Here is a 17,853-nt window from a genome sequence, read left to right on the forward strand (position 1 = left end):
AGCGTCCGAATTTGGATCATGGGACCGTGTGGATAATGCAATGGTCGTGTGAAAAATGGTCATCAGTCACTTTTTCCCCGAGCTGTTGTAACTTCGAATGGTCACTAAACAAATATATATAGGTCATGCTCAATTTACGAATGATCGCTGAACAACTATTCAAAGTTACGACTTTCTTCTTCTTCTTCTTCTTCTCCTCCTCCTCCTCCTCCTCCTCCTCCTCCTCCTCCTCCTCCTCCTCCTCCTTCTTCTTCTTCCTCTCCTCCTCCTCCTCTTTCTCTTTTTCCTCCTCCTCCTCCTCCTCATTGTTTTCATTCTTCTGATTCTTCTCCTTCCATCCTTCTCATCCTTCTGCTCCTCCTCCTCCTCCTCCTCCTCCCTCCACCCCAGATCTTGTCAGAGTGGAAGCAAAAGTTCGAGGAGTCCCAAACTGAGCTGGAGGCATCTCAGAAAGAGGCCAGGTCCCTCAGCACGGAGCTCTTCAAGCTGAAGAACGCCTACGAGGAATCTCTGGAACATCTGGAGACCATCAAGAGGGAGAACAAGAACTTGCAAGGTGGGTCCGTCCCCTTCACGTTGAGAGCCTCCTTATTTCTAGGCCCCGCTTCCAACATTTTCTTCTCTTTTCGTACAGAGGAGATTTCGGATCTCACCGAGCAACTCGGAACCACCGGCAAGACCATCCATGAGCTTGAGAAGGCACGGAAGGCGCTGGAGGCCGAGAAGATGGAGCTGCAGGCAGCTCTTGAAGAAGCTGAGGTGAGAACCAGCACCCTAAACTCAAGTTCTCTACCATTTTGTTTTCAGTTAAGTTCTTCCTGGGCTTCAGGAGGACCTGAATGTGGGTAAAGAACTCAAAATGGTGGCCAAAACAACATGGTGCTTTCTAGACTCCATTTCTTCTCATCTTCAAATAATATGAGGAGGGTGTCAAGGCTTCGACGAATTCCCTAATTAACTCATGAGCCTCGAGCCGAGTTTCAAAAGAAATCCACTAATTTATTAGGAGCAACATGTCGGCAGCTTCCCAAGTGTAGTCAACTCTGCCGCATGTAATATACGGCTCAACTATGACCCCCTGCTCTCAGGCTGTGTCATAAATCACATTCTCCAACGAGGCGCTTTTGTAGACTGTAGAAACCACGCCTCACAAACTGGCTCTGGTAATCTGAGATCCAACCTTGGAGGAAGGTATGCGTGGAATGTGGCTGCTGAATTGCTCTGTCAGTTCTCCCCTCTTTCTGCCCATGGCAACTCGAGAACAGACTAGAAATGCTTTGCGAGTTGACAGAGGGTTGGACTAGAAGACCTCTAAGGTCCCTTCCAGCTCTATTCTGATTGATCGATAGTCAAGGACTGGAAGCTTAACAGGGATGAAACAATTGTGTTTATGGTTAGTAAGAAATCTACCACACCATAGATAGCTCCATCTATGGGGGACTGAGTCCCATTCATAAGGTACAGGCAGTCCTCAATTTATGGCCAAAATTGGGCCCCAAATTTTTGTTGTTAAGTGAGTTTCGCCCCATTTTACGACCTTTCTTGCCGCGGTTGTTAAGTTGAATCCCTGCAAGTTGTTATGGTAGTCACACAATAATTAAGTGAATATTGGCTTCCCCATTGACTTTTGTTTGTCCGAAGGTCGCTAAAGGGGGATCACGTGACCCCGGGACACTGCAACTGTCGTAAATAAGAGTCAGTTGCGGAATGTCTGAATTTTGACCGCGTGAACATGGGGACACTGCAATGGTCATAAATGTGAAAAACAGTCCCAAGTCACTTTTCCCAGTGTTGTTGTAACTTGGAATGGTCACTAAAAGGACTATTGTAAGTGGAGGACCACCTGTATTTTAGTTTCTTCACGGGTAGTAATATTTAGGAGCATTGGAAACCTCGAGAACTTGGTCGGTGCAGACAAAATGGCCACCGTGATAGAATTGTCTTCTCACAAAATGGCGGCCCCGATGATCCAGAAGAGATGGAGCTTTCTGGAGGCGACAAGTTGGTGTCTGAGATCCTGTTGGTCACCATGTTGGCTACCCAGGATCTAAGGATTCTCTCTGCCATCTTGTCTCTCTCTCTCTCCGTCCAACCTTTCCTCAAACCTCCAGGCCTCTCTGGAACATGAGGAAGGCAAGATCCTCCGAGCTCAGCTGGAATTCAACCAGATCAAGGCCGAAATCGAGCGCAAGTTGGCCGAGAAGGACGAGGAGATGGAGCAGGCCAAGCGGAATCACCTCAGGACAGTGGACTCGCTTCAAGCTTCCCTGGATGCCGAGACCCGCAGCCGCAACGAGGCCTTGAGAGTCAAGAAGAAGATGGAGGGCGACCTCAACGAGATGGAGATCCAACTCAGCCATGCCAACCGCATAGCAACCGAAGCCCAGAAGCAAGTGAAATCTTTGCAAGGCTACCTGAAGGTATGGCCTGGACGTTGGTCTGGAGGAGGACCTTCCTTCCTTCCTTCCTTCCTTCCTTCCTTCCTTCCTTCCTTTCTTCCCTCCTTCCTTCCTTCCTTCCTCTGCCTCTCCTTCCCTCCTTCCTCCCTTTCCTCCCTCCTTTCCTCCTTCTTGCCTTCCTGCCTTCCTCTCTTTCCTTCCTTTCTTCCTCTCCATCGTCTCCCTCCCTGCCTCACTTCTTTCCTTTCCTCCTTCCTCCTTCCTTCCTTCCTCCCTTCCTTCCTCTCCTTCTTCTCCTTCCCTCCCTCACTTCTTCCCTTCCTCTTCTTCCTTCCTTCCTCTCCTTCCCTCCCTCACTTCTTTCTTTTCTTCCTTCCTTCTTCCTTCCTCCCTCTATTTTCTTCCCTCCCTTCTTTCCCTTCCTCCTTCCTTACTTCCTGCCTTCCTTCCTTCCTCCCTCCCCTTCCTTCCTTCATCTTCCTTCCTTTCCTTTCCTCCCTCCCTCTCACCTTCCCCTTCTTCCTTCCTTCCTTCCACCTCCCTCCCTTCTTTCTTTTCCTTTCATCTTCCTTCCTTCCTTCATTTCCTCCTTCCTTCCTTCTTTATTTTCTTCCTTCTTTCCCTTCCTCCTTCTTTACTTCCTGCCTCCCTCCCTCCCTTTCGTTCCTTCCTTTTCTTCCTTCCATCTTCCTTCCTTTTTCCTTTCCTCCCTCCCTCCCACGCTCCCCTTCTTCTTTCCTTCCTTCCTTCCTCTCTCCCTTCTTTCTTTTTCTTCCATCTCCCTCCCTCCCTCTCTCGCTCCCTCCTTCCCTCCCTCCCATCCATCCATCCATCCATCCATCCATCCATCTCCAGCGTGGTTCCAGTTCCCCTTTCCCCTTGCTCATTCCACCCGTCCTTCTCCTCTTTCTAGGACACCCACATACAGCTGGACGACGCGGTCCGAGCCAACGAGGACCTGAAGGAAAACATCGCCATCGTGGAGCGAAGGAACAACCTGCTCCAGGCTGAGCTGGAGGAGCTGCGGGCCGTGGTGGAGCAGACGGAACGAGCCCGGAAACTGGCAGAGCAGGAACTCATTGAAACCAGTGAAAGAGTCCAGCTCCTTCACACCCAGGTAAGGAGGATCGGACAGCAGGGAAGGAGGTCTTCTCCAAGCTCCTCAGGGGCTGGTCCTGCTCCCAGGAAATTATTTCCACCATGGCATGTTCCAGAAATTAAAGAATCTGTCGATCTCTTCTCTTCTCTTCTCTCCTCCCCTCTCCCTTTCCTTTCTTCTCTTTCTTTTTTCTCTTCTTTCCTCTCCTCTCCTCTCCTCCCCTACCTCTACCTCTCCTTCCTTTCCTCCTTCTTTCCTTCCTTCTCCTTCCTTCCATCTTTCCTTCTCTTCTTCTCTCTTTCCTTCCTTCCTTCCTTCCTCTCCTCCCTGCAGAATACCAGCCTTATCAATCAGAAAAAGAAGATGGAGTCCGATCTCTCCCAGCTCCAGACAGAGGTGGAAGATGCCATCCAGGAATGCAGAAATGCTGAAGAGAAGGCCAAGAAAGCCATTACAGACGTGAGTGACATTTTTAACGCATCTACTTTTCCAAGAAAGAACCAATTCCAACAAGGGGCTATTTAGAAAGCATTGGGTTTTTTTGGGGGGCTGCAACTATTTACATTAAGTGACCAGCAGATGGCAGCAAAGGGGAGGTTTTTTTTGTGTCTCTCTTTACTGCCATCTTCTGGTCACTTCGATGCTCGCAGACCCAACCTGGTATCGGATAACAGAAATCCACAAGTGGTTAATTCGGAACAGATGCCTTCATTGTGCACACACAGGAGTTTATTATTACTAAATTCATGTCATGCTATCTTTGATGGCTATTATTAATTCAGGAAGGATCGCAGGCCCTGCTTTGAGATCAACTCACAAAGGCAGCCCGTTCTTTAATGTCCAAGAATAGTTTATGAGTTATCGACGAACTCGAGATAAAATCTTCGCTTTCTTTATGAAAAAAAACAAGAGCTAGAAAGATGGCATTCACCGAGGAAAGGTGTATAGGTTCTAGTCTCCATCTTCCCCGCATACCCTCCAGAAGTAGGTTTACCATTCTGTCACCACTGGTTCTCCCAGCACCCAAATCTGAGCGGTGCGGCGTCAAACAACATGGGAATTCGCTCGTGTGCGCCATCCGCATATGCATGTGGCGTCAAACAACACGGGAATTCACGTGTGCGTGCAGTCCCCACCTACATGCGGCATCAAATAACATGGGAATTTGCTCATGCGCGCCATCTGGATATTCATGCGACGTCAAACAACGCAGGAATTTGCTCATGCGTGCCATCCGCACATGCGCGCGGCATCAAACAACACGGGAATTTACTCACATGTGCCATCCACCGAGGCGTGCAGCGTTAAAATCACAGTGGTATAGGATGAAATTGTGCCCGGGTGGGTGAGCGGGGGTGGATCCTCCCACAGGTCGCTACGACCGGTTCATCCGAACCGGTCCAAACCGGCTGAATACCACCTTCCAGTCCACCTCTCTTCCTTACACCAATAAAGCTGGTTGAGAAGACCCCGTGAAGAAGGATGAGAACAAAAGTTATGTGTGAAAGAGAAAGCAAGGCTGACCATGGGGTGTCCATGGGGCAGGATCTCCCCTCTTCTCCGTAACAACCTTGTGAGGTCAAAACAGCTCCTCCTTCTCCTGTTTGTAATAAGAAGGAGATCCAAAGTCCATGAATTGAGACACATCAACAGGTTCTCCTTTGCTTGGGTCCACCATCTCATGACCATCCTGGGTCAAAAGAAGAAAAAAAAAAACCCAACCATAATCTTCACATGAATATGGAGTCTAGGATCAATTCTTGGAAGGAGTAAACAGGTGGGAGGTCTCCCCAATTTAAAGCCAGCTCCTTCTGTCTGGTGGACATGTTTCTCCATTGTCCTCTTCAACGGGGCAGGCGGCCATAATGGCAGAGGAGCTGAAGAAGCAATCCACTTAACCAGGGATGGTATTCACTTACCTTCGCTACCGGTTCGCAAATGTGAGCGCGGAGAGCGTCAAAAATGGGACGTGATGATGTCCGGGTGGGTGGGTGGAGCCTCCCGCAGCCACTACTACTGGTTCGCCCGAACCGGATAGAACCACTGCACTTAATGACAATGTGTAACGACCATAATTCTGGGCTCAATTATGGTCACAGGTCGTGGAGATCTAAAATCTGAAATAAGACACATTTCCAGGTCCTCCTTTGATTCGGTCCACCAGGAGCATATTTATTGACATAAATAATTAGCCATTGAGTTTAGGACTAAATTCCCAATTCATGCAAAGAAGGAAGCCTGGGTGGACATCTTTTTCTCTCGTCCTCTTGAACGGGGCAGGCGGCCATGATGGCGGAGGAGCTGAAGAAGGAGCAAGACACCAGCGCCCACCTGGAGAGAATGAAGAAGAACATGGAGCAGACCATCAAGGATCTCCAGATGCGTCTGGACGAGGCGGAGCAGCTGGCCCTCAAAGGCGGCAAGAAGCAGCTCCAGAAACTGGAGGCCCGAGTGCGAGAGCTGGAGAACGAGCTGGAAGGGGAGCAGAAACGCAATGCGGAGAACGTCAAAGGGATGCGCAAGTGTGAGAGACGCATCAAGGAGCTCACCTACCAGGTGAGAAGACGCAGGTCACACCTGACCGGGACAACCCTGGCTCTGAAGCCAAGATTTTGTGTGGAATGGGTGGATCATCCATGGTGCCATCAACAAAGCTTTTGATGCACCCTTCTAAAATGGGTGGGATGAGGAATTTGGGGTGTGTGTGGATGGATTGAACCCCATCCCCCCCCGGAATCTTATAAAATATAACATTTTGTCCATCCAAAGAAAATTCCATGAGGTAAAATAATACTCTAAAATAGTGTTTCTCAACTATTGGGTACTTTAAGACCTGTGAATGTCAACTCCTAGAATTCCAGAATACTCTAGAATAGTGTTTCCTCAACCTTGGGTACTTTAAGATGGGTGGACTTCAACTCCCAGAATTCCAGAATACTCTAGAACAGTGTTTCCTCAACCTTGGGTACTTTAAGATGGGTGGATTTCAACTCCCTGAATTCCAGAATACTCTAGAACAGTGTTTCCTCAACCTTGGGTACTTTAAGACGGGTGGACTTCAACTCCCAGAATTCCAGAATACTCTAGAACAGTGTTCCCTCAACCTTGGGTTATTTTAAGACTTCAACTCCCAGAATTCCAGAATACTCTAGAACAGTGTTTCCTCAACCTTGGGTACTTTAAGAAGGGTGGACTTCCACTCCCCGAATTCTAGAATACTCTAGAATAGTGTTTCCTCAACCTTGCATACTTTAAGATGTGTGAACGTCAATTCCCCGAATTCCAGAGTACTCTAGAACAGTGTTTCCTCAACTTTGGGTACTTTAAGACGGGTGGATTTCCACTCCCAAAATTTCAGAATACTCTAGAATAGTGTTTCCTCAACTTTGGGCATTTTAAGAAGGGTGGACTTCCACTCCCCGAATTCCAGAATACTCTAGAATAGTGTTTCCTCGAGTACTTTAAGACGGGTGGACTTCTATTCCCCGAATTCCAAAATATTCTAGAATACTGTTTCCTCAACCTTGTGGTAATTTAAGATGGGTGAACTTCAACTCCTAGAATTCCAGAATACTCTAGAATAGTGTTTCCTCAACCTTGGGGACTTTAGAATTATTCTTCTTCTAGGCTAAGCTGGCTGGGGAATTCTGGGAGTTGAAGTCCACCCATCTTAAAATATCCAAGGTTGAGAAACACTGCCCTCGATTCAGAACACAGCGACATTTCTCCATCTAGGCTAGAATGTAACCATGGTTTAGAGAAGGATTTCCTTTAAAAAACAAACAAACATTTTTTGGTCCATTTCACAAATCCTTCCAAATAATTAAGCGCTGATGACGTGACCCAGGGTCAGACCTCATTTAAATTTGGCAGTATAAACCCACTTTTTGCTGCAGCCAAACAAACCCTGATCTCTCCGTCTCGTTCTCTTCTGGTTCCTAGACGGAGGAGGATCGCAAGAACCTCATCCGTCTCCAAGACCTGGTTGACAAGCTCCAGTTGAAGGTGAAGGCTTACAAGAGGCAAGCAGAGGAGGCGGTAAGTAGCGTCCATCTTTCTGTCCTTCTTTGGAACCATCCTGGTTTATCACCCATCCTAGTTTATTTAGCCCATCTCAGGATGCTGAGCTGGAGAAGTTGGCCCTCCTTTCCCATCTCTGAACGTCGACGATCACCTCAATCATGGAGGGCCTATCAGGAGGACCCTCATCCAAACCTTCTCTCTCACCCCTTCAACATTAGTACAGATAGTCCTCGACTTACGACCCCATGCAATGAGGTCGTTGAGCGAGTCACACTTGATTTTTTTGGACCTTTTTTTCATGCTGTCACATTTTTAAGCAAACCACACGGTCGTTAAGTGAATCCAGCTTTCCCCATTGATGTTTTCCCAATTATAATATGGGTCTTTAAACAAATGTTTGTAAAACGAGGAATTTTGTAACCCAAATTCATGTTGGAAGTGCTTCTGGACAGTGGTAAATATGCTGTACGTCAATAGTCACATGTCAAATAATAATAATAATAATAATAATAATAATAATAATAATAATAATAATAATAATAATAATAATAATAATAATAATAATAATTCTATTATTAATAAAATGTATCGGCGTATAATTCATCGATACATCACGCAGTCCTAAACGCTTGGGAAGTGTTCGACTAGTGATCTGTGATACGAAATCCAGCATAGTTATCTCGTTTGCTGTGTATACTGTCATTTTGTGTAAATAATAATAATAATAATAATATGATGATGATGATTTACGATCAGTCCTCATACTTATGACCAGTCCTCACACTTATGACCATCACATTATTATTATTATTATTATTAATATTATTATTATTATTTACACAGCATAGTTATCTCGTTTGCTGTGTATACTGTCATTTTGTGTAAATAAAATAATAAGATGATGATGATTTATGACCAGTCCTCACACTTATGACCAGTCCTCACACTTATAACCATCACATTATTATTATTATGATTATTATTTACACAGCATAGTTATCTCGTTTGCTGTGTATACTGTCATTTTGTGTAAATAAAATAATAATAATAATATGATTTACGACCAGTCCTCACACTTATGACCAGTCCTCACACTTATGACCATCACATTATTATTATTATTATTATTATTATTATTATTATTATTATTATTATTATTATTATCATTATTATTATTATTATTTTACACAGCATAGTTATCTCGTTTGCTGTGTATACTGTCATTTTGTGTAAATAAAATAATAATAATAATATGATTTACGACCAGTCCTCGCACTTACGACCAGTCCTCACACTTATGACCAGCCCTCATGACCATCACATTGTTGTTGTTGTTGTTGTTGTTGTTGTTATTGTTATTATTTACACAGCATAGTTATCTCGTTTGCTGTGTATACTGTCATTTTGTGTAAATAAAATAATAATATGATGATGATTTACGACCAGTCCTCACACTTATGACCAGTCCCCACACTTATGACCATCACATTATTATTATTATTATTATTATTATTATTATTATTATTATTATTATTATTATTATTATTAATATTATTAATATTATTACTATTATTATTTACACAGCATAGTTATCTCGTTTGCTGTGTATACTGGCATTTTGTGTAAATAATAATAATAATGTGATGGTCGTAAGTATGAGGACTGGTTGTAAATCACTTTTTCCTGGCACCTGTGTGACTTCAAACGGTTTCTAAGCAAACAGTCATAAGTCGAGGACTACCTGTAACGTGCCAAACATTTTGAATGGGAGTTTGGATCCTGATTTGTCCGGAGCAGCCTAGTAGCGGTAGCTCCTCAGAGACGAAAGTTCTCCGTAATTTTCAACGCATCCCTTCTCCTCGGTTCTCCACAGGAGGAGCAAGCCAACAGCAACTTGGGCAAATTCCGGAAGGTTCAACATGAGCTGGACGAAGCCGAGGAGAGGGCCGACATCGCCGAGTCCCAGGTCAACAAGCTGAGGGCCAAAAGTCGTGACATTGGAGTAAAGGTGAGGACCTGCCCTTAAGAGAGACTAACCCTAACCCTTACTCTATCCCTGCCCCTAACCTTAACTCTACTCCTAACTGTAATCCTAAACTTAGCCCTAGCCTTCCTTCTATCACTAGCCCTACACCTACCCTTAACCCTACTCCTACCACTAACCTTAACCCTACTCTTACTCCTACTCCTACCCCGACCCCCTAATTCTACCCTATCCCTACCTTAACCCTAATCCTACCTCTAACATTAACCTTACTCCTAACCCTACCTATCCCTAACCTTAACCCTACTCTTACTCCTACTCCTACCCCTAACTCTACTACTATCCCTACCTTAACCCTAATCCTACCTCTAACCTTAACCCTACTCCTATCTGTACCCCTAACCTTACTCTTACTCCTACTCCTACTCCTACCCCTACCCCTAACTCTCTACCCTATCCCAACCTTAATCCTAATCCTACCTCTAACATTAACCTTACTCCTAACCCTAATCCTACCTCTAACATTAACCCTACTCTTACTCCTACTCCTACCCCTTACTCCTATCCCTACCTTAACCCTAATCCTACCTCTAACCTTAACCCTACTCCTATCCGTACCCCTAACCTTACTCTTACTCCTACTCCTACCCCTACCCCTAACTCTCTACCCTATCCCAACCTTAACCCTAATCCTACCTCTAACATTAACCTTACTCCTAACCCTAATCCTACCTCTAACCTTAACCCTACTCTTACTCCTACTCCTACCCCTAATTCTACTCCTATCCCTACCTTAACCCTAATCCTACCTCTAACCTTAACCCTACTCCTATCCATACCCCTAACCTTACTCTTACTCCTACTCCTACCTCTATCCCTAACTCTCTACCGCTAACTAGTCTACCCCTACCCCTACCCCTATTCCTAACCTTAACCCTACTCCTAAATTTGACCCTAATCCTTCCCCTAACCTGCTCCCTACCCCAACTCTAAACCTAACCCTATTCCTAGCCCTAAGTCTAATCCTTCCCCTTCCCCTACCTCTACCCATAACCCTAAGCTAATCCAGCCGTTTCCTTCCTCCCTTTCTCACGTTTGCTCTTTTCTTCCTCAGCCAAAAGGTTTGTTCGAGGAGTAACTCCTTCGAAGACCGGATGGCCCCGTTCTCCGAGACCCCCCCTCCCCTTCCCCATGCACCCACCCCCAGACCTAAAAGGCCCTGGGGGAACCTCTGCCCCCACTCCTGTGCTCTGTATATCAGCATTGCCCCCGTCTCCAACGTAGAATAAAAACGATGAAACAGATGTCTGTTTGTTTATTTATTTCATTTCGTGTCTAAGACGGGACTAGAACTCACCGTCTCCTGGTGATTGGCCCAAAGTCACCCAGATGGCTTTCACGCCTAAAGCAGAACTAGAATTCACCATCGCCTGGGGTCACGTGATCCCCTTTTGCAAAAAAAATTTAATAAATAAATAAAAACCTTCCAGAAAAGCAAACTCAACGGGGAAGTCAGATTCACTTAATGACCGGATTACCGACTTAACTACGGCAGCGATTCACTTAGCAACGGCGGCAAGATTAAAACGCCCGGGTAAAACCAGATTGCCTTCACAACCGTGTTACTAAGTAAAACCCAACTGCTGCGGCCTAGAGCTGGAGCTCTTCCCTCACAATCAGGAGGTGGTGAGTTCGATCCTAGGTAGAGGCAGATGTAGGGTCTCCTGCTTGGGCAGGGGATTGGACTAGATGACCTGCAAGGTCCCTTCCAACTCTGTTAATCTGTTAAACAACCGCGGTGATTCACTTAACAACGGCGGCAAAAAAAGCTTCGCCACAGTAATTTTGGTTGTAGATTGCGGTCGTAAGTCGAGGACTGCCTGGATAAAAGTTGATCGCTGACTGACTAGGTGGCTCAAGTGGCTAAGACGCTGAGCTTGTCGATCAGAAAAGTCGGCAATTGGTTCGAATCCCTAGTGAGTGAGCAGGGGGTTGGACTAGATGACCTCCAAGGTCCCTTCCAACTCTGTTACTGTCAACTGATTTCTTGCTAGCGAATTCCAAACAGACATGCACACACAAAACACCAACTTGCAACCTTTTTGGACGACTTTAAAGAGGCTTTAAACCCACATTTCTCAACCCGGGACAACTTTATGAGGTGTGGACTTCAACTCCCAGAATTCCCCAGCAGCCATTTCCTTCCCTGAGAAAAACACAGATTTTGCTCTCTCTTTTTTTTTCTTCTCTGTCCGTTTAGCCCAGGGGGTCTGCAACCTTAAGCATTCAAAGAGCCATTTGGAACCGTTTCCTACAGAAAAGGAAACACAGAGAGCCACAAAAACCCTTCCCGTGCCTGACGATTTCTTGAACGGCCACAAAACGAGCATATGTAGTTGCATTAAATGTTCTATTTTCTTCTGAAACTTTTCTTTTCTTGGATTTATCTACGGTTGGCCTACCGGAGTCGAAAAGCTCAATAAATCACGTGCCGGCGGGTGTTGTACATTGCCGATTGTGACGCATATTTTGAGTGACAGGGAGCCACATGCTAAATCAGGGGTCAGCAACGTGAGGCTCTGGAGCCGCATGTGGCTCTTTGAGGGGTGAAAGAGCCACGTGAGGCTCCAGAGCCTCATGTTGCCGACACCTAGTTTAGCCCATCTTTGGGTGGGCGCCAGGTTGGGGGAAGAAGGCCTGAAAAATTGGCTGCCAGGCCGCCTTTGCAGATGGAGACAGGCGTGTTGCCTGCTAAGCAGAAAGCGGCTTAAAATATGCATGTGTACAAATGAGATTAGAACAAACCTGATTAGGGATCACAAAGCATTAAAGACTCGATACACAAGGAGATTAGGAAAGATGAAAGCACACGCCGGAGTCCAGATTAGACTGTCTGATGCTGGATTTCCACCGATTAAGCTGAGTTAATAGATCGCCGCTCTTAAAACGGGCTTAGGAAGGGCAGGGCCGCCTGGCTATTGATAGATCTTTTTAATTAATGAAATGAAAAAAATATATATACATCGAACAAGCCTTTTTCCAAACGGATCTACTGAAACCGTCCCCCCCCTCACCTCCCTGATGGAGCCAAGAAATTCAGCCGGGGGTGTGTGTGAAAACATGTCAGAAAAGTCCTTATTTTTTGAGTTTTGCTACAATGTTGGGCATTTCCGGTCCTGAGTTAGGAGAAAGTGAGCCAAGGGATACGCCGCTCGAGTCAGTGAGTCAAGCCGCAGCCTGCGGGAGAAGGCAAATATCACCTGAAGGGTCGTTTACCGTTATGATTTGCCTCATCTTCTTCCCTCTTTCCTCCTGTGACTCTTCCACCACATGGGAAACTAAATATAACACTTTCTTTTCTTTTTCATATATCTGTGGGCATGCGAGTGTTGCCCTAGCTCAGCTCCAGCACGCATGTGTGTGCCGGCCAGCTGATTTGGGGCCTTCTGGGCCCACCAGAAGTCAGCAAACGGGCTGTTTCTGGGCTCGGGAGGTGGAAAAGGCCGCTTTTGCCCTCCCCAGGCTCCTAGATAGGCTCTGGAGCCTGGGGAGAGTGAAAAATGGGCCTACTGGGCCCACCGTTCCACGCGTGCCAAAGACGGGGGGAACACAAGGGGGGGTCACGCGTGCATGCGTGGGGGGCAGGGCGCATTGAATTATGGGTGTGCGTATGCACACGCGTGACCCCCCTCACGCTCCTCCTGCTTTTGGCACACGACGGCAAAAAGGTTAGCCATCACTGATATATATCCTCTCACTGATCTCTTGATCTCAAAGCCCCCAAAGCGAGTTTCCAAGAAAGATGTCCCAATTTCCCGAAACCCCGAAAATCATCGTCTTTTAACGGACCCATAATCCCTCTCCGGGTGGGCGATTGAATGGAGCGAGCAGAGTGTTTTTTAAGGGCCGGATGCCTTTCCTGTCGCCGAGGCAGAGTTCTGTTCCCGAAAAACCCTACGACGACTGCCCTAAAAAAAAATATGCTTCGGGTAGTTTTATCTTCTGCTGATATCAAATGGGAAACTGAGGCAGGGAGAGAAAGGCTGGGGTGGCGGAGGAGATGTTGTCAAAAAAACACACACACACACCTCAAAATGGCCGCCTTGATGATGCTACAATTCAAGCCTCTCTCTCTCTCTCTCTCTCTCGTTTTTTTACATTTTTTAAAAAATATCCTTTTAATATTTATCCTGCTGTTGAGAGGGGGCTTCAGTGAGAACCCAGCGAAATATACAGTGGTGCAGCTCTCTTTATATAGTTTCTTGGTCAGGGTGTCAGCCAAGGGTCTTTCACAGAAAGGATCACAGAAAAAGACGTTCAGGACCTATTTCACAGACAAAAGCCAGGAAAAGCTCCAGGCCCAGACAAGATAACTCCTTCTTGCTTAAAAGTCTGTGCTGACCAATTGGCCCCCATCTTCACCCATATTTTCAATAAATCACTAGAGATGTGTTATGTTCCTTCTTGCTTCAAACGCTCTACCATCATCCCAGTGCCGAAGAAGCCCACCATCAAGGAACTGAATGACTACAGACCAGTTGCTCTAACATCTGTAGTCATGAAAACCTTTGAAAGGCTAGTGCTTTCCTACCTGAAAACCATCACGGATCCGCTGTTAGACCCCTTGCAATTTGCATACCAAGCAAATAGATCAACAGATGATGCTGTTAATATGGCTCTGCACTACATCCTACAATATCTTGAGTCTCCAAAGACCTATGCAAGGGTCCTTTTTGTAGACTTTAGTTCAGCATTCAATACCATCATTCCAGACATTCTTCTAACTAATTGCTACCAACCTGCCTTCCATTGAGGACCTGTATACTGCACGAATCAAGAAGAGGGCTGTGAAAATATTTACAGATCCCTCACATCCTGGACATAAACTGTTTCAACCCCTACCCTCAAAACGACGCTATAGAGCACTGCACACCAGAACAACTAGACACAAGAACATTTTTTTCCCGAAGGCCATCACTCTGCTAAACAAATAATTCCATCAACACTGTCAAACTATTTACTGAATCTGCACTACTATTAATCGAGGAGAAAGAGGAGGAAAAAGAAGACGAAGAGGAAAAAAAAGAGGAGGAGGAAAAGGAAGAAGAAGAGGAGGAGGAAAAGGAAGAAGAGCCTTTTTTTTTTACTTTTAAAAGCATTTTTTTTGACCGAAGCAAAAATGCTTTTAAAAGTAAAAAAAAAAAAAAACTCTGATGATCGCGCGGCTCAGCTGGGCATGCAGGGGAAGAAGGGGGGGTAGGGATTTTTGCTACCGCTTCTCCGAGCCACCCGCCACCATCGCTACCGGATCGGGCGATCCGATCTGAACCGGGAGCATTTCACCGCTGATCTCGGCAGACTCCAACACCTGGCCCTCTCTGAACAAAATGAAATTCAACGTAGAGAAAAGTCAAGTCTTACACTGAGGCAAGAAAAAAAACCAAAAGTTACACATACAAACTGAGCAAAACCAGGCTTAACAGCGGTCACTGTGAGGGGGGATCTTGAAGTCTTAGTAGACAACCGGCTAATTATGAATAGAATAGAATAGAATAGAATTTTTATTGGCCAAGTGTGATTGGACACACAAGGAATTTGTCTTGGTGCATATGCTCTCAGTGTACATAAAAGAAAAGATACGTTCATCGGTACAACATTTACAACACAATTGATGATCAATATATCAATATAAATCATAAGGATTGCCAGCAACAAGTTATAGTCATACAGTCATAAGTGGAAAGAGATTGGTGATGGGAACTATGAAACGATTAATAGTAGTGCAGATTCAGTAAATAGTCTGACAGTGTTGAGGGAATTATTTGTTTAGCAGAGTGATGGTCTTCGGGAAAAAACTGTTCTTGTGTCTAGTTGTTCTGGTGTGCAGTGCTCTATAGCTGCTTTGAGGGTAGGAGTTGAAACAGTTTATGTCCAGGATGCGAGGGATCTGCAAATATTTTCACGGCCCTCTTCTTGATTCGTGCAGTATACAGGTCCTCAATGGAAGGCAAGTTGGTGGCAATTATTTTTTCTGCAGTTCTAATTATCCTCTGAAGTCTGTGTTTTTCTTGTTGGGTTGCAGAACCGAACCAGACAGTTATAGAGGTGCAAATGACAGACTCAATAATTCCTCTGTAGAATTGGATCAGCAGCTTCTTGGGCAGTTTGAGCTTACTGAGTTGGCGCAGAAAGAACATTCTTTGTTGTCCTTTTAATGATGTTTTTGATGTTAGCTGTCCATTTGAGATCTTGCGATATGATAGAACCCAGAAATTTGAAGGTTTCTACTGTTGATACTGTGTTGTCAAGTATTGTGAGAGGTGGAAGTATGGAAGGGTTTTTCCTAAAGTCTACCACCATTTCTACGGTTTTGAGTGTGTTCAGTTCCAGATTGTTTTGGTTGCACCACAAGGCTAGTCGTTCGACCTCTCGTCTATATGCGGATTCGTCATTGTCTCGAATGTGACCAATCACTGTTGTGTCATCTGCCAACTTCAGTAGCTTAACAGATGGATCATTGGAGATGCAGTCATTGGTATACAGAGAGAAGAGAAGTGGGGAGAGCACACAGCCTTGGGGGGCCCCTGTGCTAATTGTACAGGTATTTGATGTGATCTTGCTTAGCTTCACCTGCTGCTTCCTGTTTGTTAGGAAGCTTGTGATCCACTTACAAGTCTGTTCCGGTACCTGTAGCTGGTTTAGCTTAGTTAGGAGAATGTCTGGAATGATGGTATTGAATGCTGAACTAAAGTCTACAAAAGGGACCCTTGCATAGGTCTTTGGAGACTCAAGATGTTGTAGGATGTAATGCAGAGCCATATTAACAGCATCATCTGTTGATCTATTTGCTCGGTATGCAAATTGCAAGGGGTCTAACAGCGGATCCGTGATGATTTTCAGGTAGGAAAGCACTAGCCTTTCAAAGGTTTTCATGACTACAGATGTTAAAGCAACTGGTCTGACGAATGGTTGCAGGAACATGGCTAGTCTAGTGACGAGAACCAGGGGAGACATGATAGCAGTGTTCCAATATTTGAGGGGCTGCCCCAGAGAGGAAGGGGGGGTCAAGCTATTTTTCAAAGCACCCGAAGGCCAGATAAAGGGATAATGGATGGAAACTGATCAAGGAGAGATTCAACCTGGAAATAAGGAGAAATTTTCTGACAGTGAGAGCAATCGACCGATGGAACATAAATTGCCTTCAGAAGTTGTGGGAGTTTCATCCCTGGAGGCTTTCAAGAAGAGACTGGACTTGCCATCTCGTCAGAAATGGTGTAGAGTCTCCTGCTTGGGCGGCGGCCGGGGAGGGGGTTGGACTAGATGACCTATCAGGTCCCTCCCTTCCAACTCTGTTGATCTGTTAATACCCGACAGCTTTCCAATCCTGGCTGACAGCTTTAGAAATAGGGAGAAATTCCCTGACAATGAGAACCATCCACCGAAGGAACAGAAGTTGCCTTCGGAAGTTGTGGGACTTTCATTCTTGGAGGCTTCCAAGAAGAGACTGAGTTGCCACCTGTCAGAAATGGTTGAGGATGGGTTGGGCTAGATGACCTCCAAGGTCCCTTCCAACTCCGTTAATCTACCTATCTAAAATTTCCACGGTTGAGAAACATCGAGCAGCTGTTTAGGTAGGCCTCAAGCATAGGGAATTCTGGGAGTTGAAGTTGTGAGAGCTTCATTCACTGGAGGCTTTCAAGAAGAGACTGGACTGCCACCTTGTCAGAAACGGCGTAGGGTCTCCTGCTTGGGCGGGGAGGGGGGTTGGACTAAATGACCTACAAGGTCCCTTTCCAACAATCTGCCCCTCGGTGGGGGGCAAGCTTCTGCCTATTTAATGTTGTGTGGGAGGCGGGAACGGTGGTGGGATTCAAATAATTTAACAACAAATAATTTATCGTCTGCCTTAATGATTTCTTCCGACAACCAGTTCGCCAAACCGCTCAGAAAGTTAACAACCGGTTCTCCCGAAGCGGTGCGAACCGGCTGAATCTGACCACTGGGCAGGGAACCATTAAAAGGGGATCCCAGCAAAGTTTCCGAACGGGTGGACACTTTCAGAAGCTCGCCGTCCATCCGTCCACCTGTCTACGCACCGGCCAGCGTCCAACTCATGATGGGACGAGTGGCTTTGCGTCCAACAGGTGTACCAAATCTTTGGAAACTTGCAAGGGGGCGGAGGAGTGGAAGGGGAACATAACCTGGTTGAACTTCCAAGATTCGTTCTTCTCGCCACATAGGTGTCGACATCCAAACGACACTCTGTTGTTTCTCCGTGTTGTCGGAAGAAATGTCCTTCTGGGTTCGGTTCCACATGGGGAGAAAGACACCAGAAACACGGTGGCTGC

At 45.8% G+C, this 17,853-nt stretch overlaps 1 protein-coding gene across 1 annotated transcript in view; it reads left to right on the forward strand.

The window, feature by feature from the left end:
- Positions 1 to 10,809, forward strand: part of LOC131198696 (myosin-7) — a 59,177-nt gene extending 48,368 nt beyond the window's left edge. The window contains exons 32-40 of the mRNA XM_058183608.1: positions 391 to 556; positions 635 to 759; positions 2,112 to 2,420; positions 3,313 to 3,516; positions 3,832 to 3,957; positions 5,779 to 6,054; positions 7,441 to 7,536; positions 9,395 to 9,529; positions 10,620 to 10,809. Of these exons, the coding sequence (XP_058039591.1) occupies positions 391 to 556; positions 635 to 759; positions 2,112 to 2,420; positions 3,313 to 3,516; positions 3,832 to 3,957; positions 5,779 to 6,054; positions 7,441 to 7,536; positions 9,395 to 9,529; positions 10,620 to 10,643 (1,461 nt within the window). The 3' untranslated portion in view covers positions 10,644 to 10,809. The remainder of the gene's footprint in view (positions 1 to 390; positions 557 to 634; positions 760 to 2,111; positions 2,421 to 3,312; positions 3,517 to 3,831; positions 3,958 to 5,778; positions 6,055 to 7,440; positions 7,537 to 9,394; positions 9,530 to 10,619) is intronic.
- Positions 10,810 to 17,853: the final 7,044 nt, after the last annotated feature.

Source organism: Ahaetulla prasina, chromosome 4 (assembly GCF_028640845.1).
Source record: "Ahaetulla prasina isolate Xishuangbanna chromosome 4, ASM2864084v1, whole genome shotgun sequence".
Lineage (NCBI taxonomy): Eukaryota > Metazoa > Chordata > Lepidosauria > Squamata > Colubridae > Ahaetulla > Ahaetulla prasina.